The 11,001-nt window shown below is 44.5% G+C and overlaps 1 protein-coding gene across 1 annotated transcript in view; it reads right to left on the reverse strand.

Annotated features, from left to right (window-relative positions):
- LOC143962714 (DIS3-like exonuclease 1) overlaps positions 1 to 10,791 on the reverse strand; it is a 94,337-nt gene extending 83,546 nt beyond the window's left edge. The window contains 1 exon segment of the mRNA XM_077472099.1: positions 10,502 to 10,791. Within this exon segment, the coding sequence (XP_077328225.1) occupies positions 10,502 to 10,757 (256 nt within the window). The 5' untranslated portion in view covers positions 10,758 to 10,791.
- Between the last annotated feature and the right edge of the window lie 210 nt (positions 10,792 to 11,001).

Genomic DNA, 11,001 nt, shown 5'->3' on the forward strand with positions numbered 1-11,001 from the left:
CTCTTTGCCCCCTTACATGCAACATTTGGCATGTCATTTTTTTTTTTTGAGCGAGTGGGTACCCAGTTCCTCCTCTCCCCCTAGGCAGCCGCTCCTCCTCTGCAAACTTCTACGACACGTCACAGGTCCCGGAAGATTGCCTGGCCACTAAGAGTGCAGCGCGACTAGCCACATGTGCAGCGGGCACCCAGCTGTGAACCCCCGCAAGCTGTCACAGCTGGGAGCCCACACTTGCAATTACTGCGCCGCAGGGAGGAGCGAGGCTTCGGCATCGCGGGACAGGCGAGTATGTGCTTATTAAAAAAGTCAGCACTTTTTGTAGCTGGTGACTTTTAATAAAACTTACAAATAAGTTAACCACAAGTCTTAAAAAAAAAAAAAAAAAATAGGGATCTGAAATAACATTATTTCATAAAAATATTATTTGCAAAAAATAGAAAATTTGCATGGTGGAATCTGATTGGGTACGATAGGTATAGGGGTTTATCCATACAGCTGACATTTATATACATTTGCCAACAGCTAGAGGCAAGTAGTAAAGTCCACGCAATGAAAAATGTTGGCCAGTCTTGGAAATGTGGTTGTTAGAAATCCAAGCCGCATCCTAAATTGGGCACAATGCAAGCCACGCGTTTTCTCCATCCGACCCAAAACATAAATATCTTTATTTGTAATATTTCCACAACACAAGCACTCCTCAGTAACAAATGGAAGTAAATTTCTTGTCAAACAAGACGCTGTGTACTTTGGACGCTCTGCCAATTCTTTCACAGCCAACATACCGGGGTGGGGGGGGGGGGGGGGGGGGGGCTGAGAGGCAGAGAGAAGAAAGGCTGCGAAAAATAAATAAGCCGTTTATTTTAGCGAGTACAAGGAGCGGGGGATGTACATTACTATGAAACCAATCCTCTTATACTCCATTTCATTAACCTCCAAGCCAATTCCGACAAGCCTGTTTGTTTTCCTAGAAAATTACTTTTTTAAGCAGAGACCCTAGAGAATAAAATAATGGGTGTTGCAAATTGTGCACAGCAGTTTTTCAAACGCAACTTTAAAAAATAAAATACACTTTTATGAATTTGAAATGAAAAAAAAAATAAAATAAATAATAATAAAAAAACGCCCACAAAATAATACTAAATTGTTTGGTAAAATAAAAACGATGATACTACGCTGAGGAAATAGATGCCCATTGTCACGCTTTAAAATGGTGCCAAACGACGGTACTTACAAATCTCCATAGGCGACGCTTTAAAAAGGCTTTACAGGTTACCAGTTTAGATAGCCCTCGTTCACATTGGAGTGACTGGTCATGCGATTTGACCCGACGAGTCTCACCCCCATCGCCGACAATTGCACTATTCAAAATCGGCGCAAAACACCGACTTTGCGGCGCCACGCCGATTTGAAAAAGTCGTTCCTGCACTACTTTTGGCGGATTTTGGGTTTGAAATCGCACAGATGTCTTCCAAGTCGCACTCACATGCGGCTTTGAAACTGTGCCATTTCAAAGTGAAGTGGTAGGATTTCAAAGCCGCGTTCAATGTGAACAAGGGCCGACAGAGGATGTTTAGCGCTAGAATTATTTCTCTTGCTCTAACATTTGTGGCAATACCTCACGTGTGGCGCGAACACCGTTTACATACGCAACTTACGTATGCATTTGCTTCTGCGCGTGAGCACGAAGGGGTGGTGGCCCCTTTAAATTTTCTTATAATTTTATTTTTACACTGTCCTTTTAATGTGATTGTAAATTAGAGGTCGACCGATATATCGGCCGATATTTGCCGTTTTTTAAATAATCGGCATCGGCCGATTTGAGCTGATAAAAAGCCGATTTAGAACTACAGGGGGACTTTTCTATTACAGAAGTCATTTCAGTCAGTGTAAGTTGCCTGAGTCCTCATAGAAACACTTTCCTCCTCTCTGGGCTGCCAAGAAAAGAACAGAATGATACAATGTTTACACTTCAATGAATGAAGTCATCTCTGTGTGTAGAAGTTCTCAGTTTAACCATTTAAAGACTAAATCTTTTCTGACACTTGTTGCTTACAAGTAAAAGTCCTGTATTTTCTGCCAGAAAATCACTTAGACCCCCAAAAATTATATATATATATTTTTTAGCAGAGATCCTAGGGAATAAAATAGCGGTTGTTGCAATATTTTATGTCACACGGCATTTGCACAGAGGTCTTTCAAATGCATTTTTTTTTAGGAAAAAAATACACTATTTAAAAAATAAAAATAAAATAAAAACAGTAAAGTTAGCCCATTTTTTTTTTTCGTACAAAAGTTTTGACTACCTGTTTTTATTTAATATATAGGTTTTTTTTTTTTTTTTTTTTTTTATCTAAATCATACATACAAGTAAACTGATTGGAGGTTTGTTTTGTTTAATAAATGTTTAAATGTAAGAAATTTTCTGTATCACGTATGAAGGCCGCTTTCACACTGGAGCGGGCAGGCGTTGATGGTAAAACGCAAGTTTTAGCGGCTCTTTACCATCATTTTAGCGGTGCTATTTGGCTGCTAGTGGGGCACATATAACCCAGCTAGCGGCCGAGGAAGAGGTTAAATGCGCCCATGAAGCACTGCTGCCAAATCGCATTGCATGCGCTTCAGCAGTGGTGCCCATTCATATCAATGGGCAGGAGTGGTGGAGGAGCGGTATACACCACTCCAAACGTGCTGCTTGCAGGACTTTTTTTTTTTAAGATCCTGCCAGCGCATCGCCTCAGTGTGAAAGTTTCACACAGACTGCAGGGGAGCCATTTTACAGGCGCTATTTTTAGCCCAAAAGCGCCTGAAAAACGCCCCAGTGGGAAAGGTGTGTTAGATCAAGGGGGATTAAAAAATAAAATAAAAAAGGAAAAAAATAAATAAATAAAATAAAATCGGCCTAACATATCGGCCCAAAAAAAATCGGCATCATATATCGGCTATCGGCCGCCATGATTTCGAAATATCGGCATCGGCCAGAGAAAAACCCATATCGGTCGACCTCTATTGTAAATACTTTTTTTTTAACCACTTCAATACCGGGTACTTTCGCACCTTTCTGCCCAGGCCAATTTTCAGCGCTGTCACTTTTTAAATGACAACGCAGTCATGCTACGCTGTACCCAAACTACTACTACTATTTTTTATTATCAATTTGTTGATAAGAGAGCTTTCTTTTAGTGGTATTTGATCACCTCTGCTGTCTATTTTTTGCTAAATTAATAATAAAAAAAAAAAAAAAAAGTTTTTCTTTGTTTTTGTTATAAAATTTTATAAATGAGCAAGTTTTCTCCTTTACTGATAGATTTAACTGCTAGTCATCGGGGATGGGCACCGATTGGTGGTTATCCCTGGTGGTCCTGGGTGGGCATTCGAGGGGGCGGGGGGGAGGGACTGCGCCGATTTTTTTTTTCTTTATGGGAAAATTAACTATCAACACAGACCCCCCCCCCCTCCCCCCCAATCAGGAGAGCAGCCGATCGGCTCTTCTCTATTCGCATCTGTCAAACACGAGTGAGGAAAAGCCGATCAACGGCTCTTCCTGTTTACATCAACATCAGCCGTGATTGGACACGGCTGATCACGTGGTAAAGAGTCTCCATCAGAGACTTTTTACCTAGATCAGAGCTGCGGTGTGTCAGACTGGCACGCTGCAACAAGGATGGCCGCGATGCTTGATATCCTGAAAGACATCATATGACGTCTGGTCAGGATAATAGGATAATCCCAACCACGTTGCCAATGTCATTTTGTTATATGGCAGGTGGCAAGAGGTTAAATAACAAACATGTTATACTTACCTCCACTGTGCAGCTCGTTTTGCACAGAGTGGTCCCGAACATCCTCTTCTGGGGTCCCCGGCACCTCTTCCCCGCATCAGATGACCCCCCTAGGAGAGCCGCTCTCTCAGGAAGTTACCTTGCGGGCGCGCTCCCGAGTCCAGCATTTGGCATCCACAGACACGAATGTATAACTTGGCCCTGGCGCCCGTGTCATTGGATTTGAATGACAGCAGAGGGAGCCAATGGCTGCCCTGATATCAATCTATCCAATCAAGAGCTGAGAACTCCCTCGGGCAGAGAGACCGCTCGTCCCCGTGTGTGAAGTTCCAGGGCTCAGGTAAGTTGGTCTGGTCACTGGCAGGTGTTTTTTTCTCCTTCATGCATAGGATGCATTAAAGGTGAAAAAAACACGTAGGTTTACAACCCCTTTTAATTTTTTTTTTTTAAATCACGTAAATTTCTATTACAAGGAATGTAAGCATTGCTTGTAATAGAAATAAGTATGACAGGTCCTCTTTATGGGGAGATCGGGGTCAAGAACACCCCAAATCTCCTCCTTTACCCTTAAAAGCAAAAGATCAAAAAAAAAAAAACACGGGAGGTCTGGTGCTAGAATTATCGCTCTCATTATAAGGTCCACGGCGATAACTCGTCACATGTGTGGCGCGAATATCATTTACATATGCATGCGCGAATTAAGAATGCAAGCACAGGCGATGGGGATGTTTTTTATTTATTATTACACCATTTTTTTTTTTGTTGACCCAGAAGTGATATGTGACATCACTTCCATGTCCCTAGTGACAGTTTCCCCAACCATCAAGGCCAGGAAAGAATATAATGCGGTGCGATGTGCATTGCATTACATTCAGTGGAGCACAGGGGAGACATGTGGGGGGGGGGGGGGGGGGTTGGTGTCTATTAGATCCTGGGTGTCTCATTAACCACTACAGCCCCCGAAGCAGACCAGAGCACTTTTTGCGATTCGGCACTGCGACGATTTAACTGACAATTGTGCGGTCGTGCGACGTGGCTCCCAAACAAAATTGACGTCCTTTTTTTCCCCACAAATAGAGCTTTCTTTTGGTGGTATTTGATCACCCCTGCGGTTTTTATTTTTTTCGTTATAAACAAAGAAAAAAAAAAAAATACAATTTTGAAAAAAAAAAAAAAAAAACATTATTTTTGACTTTTTGCTATAATAAATATCTCCAAAAAATATATTTAAAAAAACAAAAAAACATTTTTTTCCCTCATTTTAAGCCGAGACATATTCGTCTACATATTTTTGGTTGAAAAAAAAAACTAAAAAAAAAAAAAAACCCCAAAAAAACGCAATAAGCGTTTATTGGATTGGTTTGCGAAAAAGCTATAGCGTCTACAAAATAGGGGATAGTTTTATGGCATTTTTATTAATTTTTTTTTATACTAGTAATGGCGGCAATCTGCGATTTTTAACTTTAACTAAGCACCGCGTTTGGTGTGAAACATGTCAGCGGCTGTGCAGTTAGTCTGTTTTCCCAGCCTAGATGCTATGATTTTAATTACATTTTTGAAATAAAGTTGAATTCGTAGTGCGGCTATCTCCAGCTACATCTTTTCTACTACAGTAGGGCTGCAACTAACGATTATTTTCATAATCGATTAATCAGATAAAAAAAAAAAAAAAAAACACAAAACTGAAAAAGGGGATAGATAGAGATTAGATAGAGAATAGATAGATAGATATATATATATATATATATATATATATACACACACATACACACACATATACATATATATATACACACACACACACACACACACACACACACGTGTCCCCCCCAGTATAGATGACACATTCCTCCCCTCTCTCTGGTGAGACTGCCCCACCTCCTCTCAGTGCGCCCCTCCCCCCCTCCGGTGTCTCGGGTTTTCTCACCCCTTCATGGCGACAGCGGCTCCTCCTCGGTGTGCCGGGGTGGTGTGGGGCGGAGTCTCAGTCCGGACCCGCCACACGTGACTCGGCCGACTCCTCCAAATGGAGCGAAGGGCACCCCAAAGCCGGGAGATGGATGCACGCATGTGCAGAGCACAACCTCCAATCACGGCAGCGCTGGAAAGCGGCCCGGCGAGGTCTTAACACTCCTGCGCTCTGCGGTGGATCTATCGGAAGGCTGCTGGATAGAGGGGGGAGGAGGAGCCGAAAGCATCGCAGGCGCGTTGCTGGCGGGACGTCAGCTGGGTGGAGAATGCAAGCAGGCGTAGCTGCGTGGTCATGGACGTGGTGCATGCGGAGCACACGGGAGGATACACAGGATTCTAAACGGACCGGCAGGGGGGAAGGTGCAGACTAGGGGTGCAACGGATCAAAAAACTCACGGATCGGATCGTTCCTCGCATCAGAGTCACGGATCTGATAAATTTTCGGATCAGCAAAAAAAAATAACACTATCCCCGCCCCCCACAGCCACATTGTTTATTTAAATAAAAGGTATAACACTATCTCCCCCCCAATAAAATGCAGCTTATTACAAGCATAAAAACATAGTCAGCATATCACTGATTATTTGCGCCAAGCTCACCACTGATCAAAGTTCCTCCAAACAGACCGCCGTGATGAGTCCTGGGATGCCTATTGGCGCAAATCGTCAGTGATATGCTATGTTTTTATGCTTGTCATAAGCTGCATTTTATTGGGGGGGGGGGGGGGGGGGGGAGAGATAGTGTTGTGCCTTTTTATTTAAATCAACAATGTGGCTGTGTCAAGCAAGTGGAAAGGCATAGATAGGATTAGATAATAACTAACTACTATCTAATAGATAGTAGTTAGTTATTAGGTTAGATTAGGTAATAAATGTAGTGGTACCTGCATAATAGAAGTTTTGAATGAGGGCAGGCAAGGCATCCAGCGTGACTCCTCCAGAATTCCTTCACTTGGACTGACACAGGCTGAACGCCGCGCTGGGGGTGACGTCAGCGCGCAGCTCGCCGCCGCCGGGTGTACTTTCCTAAGGCCGCGGCCCACTCCGCGGATCGCATGGTGCGGACCAACTAATCAATAATGAAAATCGTTGACAACGATTTTCATTATCGATTATTATCGATAATATCGATTAATCGTTTCAGCCCTATACTTCAGTTCCTGTTGAGAAACAGAGCCAGCACCCTGTGGGATTGTGGAGACAGCGGTTTTGGGAGAAGTCATTACCTTAGAGCGGTAATTCTTTGTAATCTGCGATTTTTATCGTGACTGCGACATTATGGCAGACATTTTTGGCACCATTTTGGCACCATTTACATTCATACAGAGATCAGCGCGATTAAAAAAAAGCACCGATTACTGTGTAAATGTGACCGGCAGTGAAAGGGTTAACCAGGAGGGGGCACTGTAGGGGTTAAGTGTGTCCTAGGGAGTGATTCTAACTGTGTGTGGGGGGGGGGGGTGGGCTGCGTGACATGACACTGATCACCGTGCCTGATTACAGGAAGCTGTGATCAGTGTCCTGTCACTAGGCAGAACGGGGAAATGCTTGATTACATCAGCATCTCCCCGTTCTTCCTCTGCTTGAGCCGATCGTGGGTATCCCCACAGACATCGAGTCCGCGGGACCTGCGGTCGGACTCATGGAGTCCGTGTTGCCCAACGACAGCCCCAAGACATCACTGCTCTAGAGGAGATCTGCATGGAGGAATGGGCCAACATACCAGCAACCGTGTGTGACAACCTTGTGAAGACTTACAGAAAACGTCTGACCTCTGTCATTGCCAACAAAGGATATATAACAAAGTATTGAGAGGAACTTTTTGATATTGACAAAATACTTGACTGTCCCACTTCCTCCTTTCGCCTTAGGCGACCCCTCCCTCTAGGTGATCTCCTGGGACACGTGACAGGTCCCAGAATATCTCCTGTCCACTCCGGGACTCGCGCATGCACCGTGTGTGCCCGGCTGTGAATCCGAAAGCTGTCATGGCTGGGTGCCCAGAGTGGCAATGGAGGCACCGGTGGAGAGGAGGGGGAGAGGAGTGGCCCTCCGATCGGCCACATCGCTGGGCAGTGGAACAGGTAAGTGCCTGTTTATTAAAAGTCAGCAACTACACTTTTAATAAACATAAAAAGCCTGGAACTCCCCTGAAGACTAAACCTTTACCTGACACTTGTTGCTTACAAATTTAAAATCAGTATTTGTTTTGCTAAAAAAATAAAATAAAAAATAAAATCACCCTTTAACCACTTAAGCCCCGGACCATTTTCCAGCTAAAGGACCAGGCCCCTTTTTGTGATTCGGCACTGCGTCGCTTTAACTGACAATTGCGCGGTCGTGCGACGTGGCTCCCAAACAAAAACTTTTTTTCCCACAAATAGAGCTTTCTTTTGGTGGCATTTGATAACCTCTGCGGTTTTTATTTTTTGCGCTATAAACAAAAATACAGCGACAATTTTGAAAAAAATGCTATATTTTTTACTTTTTGCTATAATACATGTCCCCCAAAAATATATATAAAAAAAAAAAAACATTTTTTTTCCCTCAGTTTAGGCCGATACGTATTCTACATATTTTTGGAAAAAACAAAAAAAACGCAATAAGCATTTATTGATTGGTTTGCGCAAAAGTTATAGCGTCTACAAAATAGGGGATAGTTTTATGGCATTTTTATTAATAATTTTTTTTTTTTTTTATTAGTAATGGAGGCGATCGGCGATTTTTATTGGGACTGCGACATTATGTCGGACACGGACAATTTTGACACATTTTTGGGACCATTGTCATTAATACAGCAATCAGTGAGATTAAAAATGCACTGATTACTGTAAAAATGTCACTGGCAGTGAAGGGGTTAACCACTGGGGGGCGTTGTAGTGGTTAAGTGTGTGTTTTTTTAACTGTAGGGGGGCGTGGCTTGGCATGTGACATCACTGATAGTCTTTCCCTACAACAGGAATCAGACGATCAGTGACAGCCACAGTAGGAAGCACGGGGAGAGGTTTGTTTACACTTACCTCTCCTCGATCTTCAGCTCTGTGACCCGATCGCAGGACACCAGCGGCGATCGGGTCCGTGGGTCCCGCGGCCATGGAGCTCAGGACCGGGTCGCAAGGGCGGCACTCGCGCGACCCACGGCTGGGCACTTAAAGGCAACGTACCTGTACATGATTGTGCCCAGCCGTGCCATTCTGCCGACGTATATCGGCATGAGGCGGTCCTTAAGCGGTTAATACATTTAAAAAAATAAACTAAACAGTAACGTTAGCCCAATTTGTGTGTATAATGTGAAAGATGATGTTACGCCGCGAGAATTGTGATCTTTATTCTAAGCATAAAAAAATCAAAAATAAAAATTGTGATTCTCATCTTAGCCAGAATCGTGCAGCTCTAAGTACTCGGGTACTCTGATTGGCTGGAGACAGGTCCGCTTTATTTTGGGGGCAATCTGGGAGCCATTTTCATTGGCTCTTTACCCTGATCGGGGATGGGCTGTGTCCCGGGTCGGCCGCGCACAGGAGCGCCGAAAACAAGTAGGACGTCATAGGACGCCCGCCAGGAGGAATGAAAGCATCATTCTTCTACGCCACGAAGAACGAAGGCAAAAGGGAGCAAGGAGGGTGTACACACACACAAACTTTTTGAGATGGGAATGAGGAACACCTATCAGCAAAAGTATGCAGGCATAGGACACACCCCCCTGCCACGCCCCCTTAAAGGAGAATTGTACAAAAAGAAAAAACAAGATTAGTTAAAGAGGAAGTAAACCCTGATGAGTTTACTTCCTCTTTCATTCCCTGCAAAGGTAAAGCATAATGGACTACTATGCATCGCATAGTAGTCCATTAGGTGTCACTTACCTGACACAGGAGCCAGCGAAGTCACCGCTGTCCCCTGTAGTCCGTCGCATCCATCTTCTCGGTGGGTCTCGCAGGTCCGCCGCTGTCATTCGGCAAAGCCGCGATGACGTCACTCCCACGCATGCGCACGGGAGCCGAGACGCGCGGCATCTTCGTTATCGAGTATGCCACGCTCAGTGCACCGCTGTCTACGGCCCATGCGCCCTAGACAGCGGTGCCCGTCTTCGGGCAAATATCTCCTAAACCATGTAGGTTTAGGAGAGATTTCTTGGACCTACAGGTAAGCCTTAATCTAGACTTACCTGTAGGTCAAAGTGGTTTGTAAGGGTTTACAACCACTTTAACCCCACAAGGGCTTTTTTTTGTACCTTTATATTGGCTTTTGGAATTTACAAACGTAGCAATTTAGAAATCAGATGAAAGGATTAGCGCTGGAAACACTTTCTGATAGATAAAAAGTGCATTTTATACACAGCTATATAGATAAGACCAAAATGAGGGACAAATTAGGGACAGGGGGGCATTGCTCCAAATCAGGGACAGTCCCTCGAAATCAGGGACAGTTGAGAGCTATGCATGAGATATAAATATATATATTTATTATTAGCGACATATATGCATGGAAGCACACAATAACAGCGGCCAAAGAGTTTAAGTCTATGGGGTGTCACATAAGCGGTGGTGACAACACAAAGTGACAATAGGTGGAATCTTCATCTTTAGTGTTGTCACACTTCGGGAATCACATGACAAAAAGCTTGGCGGTGAACAGCAGCACAGTTATCCGTCACATTTTACATATAAGCCCCCCTCATGTCTGATCAGCAGCTTCCCCAGAAATGTCAGAGACCCCCCCAACACAACACACAATGATGGAAGCCCCCCTCACCCCGGGCACAGGCTGCACACAGCGGGCTCCCACAGCTCAGGTCATCCCGCAGATAATGCTCCCTGACGGCTCGCAGGGTCCGGCCCCGCTGGGTTTTCAGGTGGATGATCCGCTCCGTCCTCCTCAGCATAGTTGCGGCCCATGTGAGGCCCCCGAGCCGGGACCTTTCCTGAATCCGCTCCCCGACAACAGCACCGGCTGGTCCGTGGCGGGAAGACACGCCCATGAGACATGCCCACTTACAAAGTGTAGCCATAGAGACAGGCGGGAAGTAGGGCGGTGTGTGTCAGCAAAACAGTGTGCGAGGAGAACCAGTGTTCCACACAGACATCCCATTATATTATATGACAATAATCAAGTATCCACCTCCAGTCGTGGCGGCCCGTGACTGGAAAATCCCATAATATTATATGACAATAAAGTCTCCTCATATCACTTCCAGTCATGGCGGCCCATTACTGGAAAATCCCATCATATTATATGGCAATACAGTCTCCTCA

The sequence above is a fragment of the Lithobates pipiens genome, unplaced genomic scaffold, assembly GCF_037356315.1.
Source record: "Lithobates pipiens isolate NorthernLeopardFrog02 unplaced genomic scaffold, aLitPip1_a1.2 Scaffold_8, whole genome shotgun sequence".
NCBI lineage: Eukaryota > Metazoa > Chordata > Amphibia > Anura > Ranidae > Lithobates > Lithobates pipiens.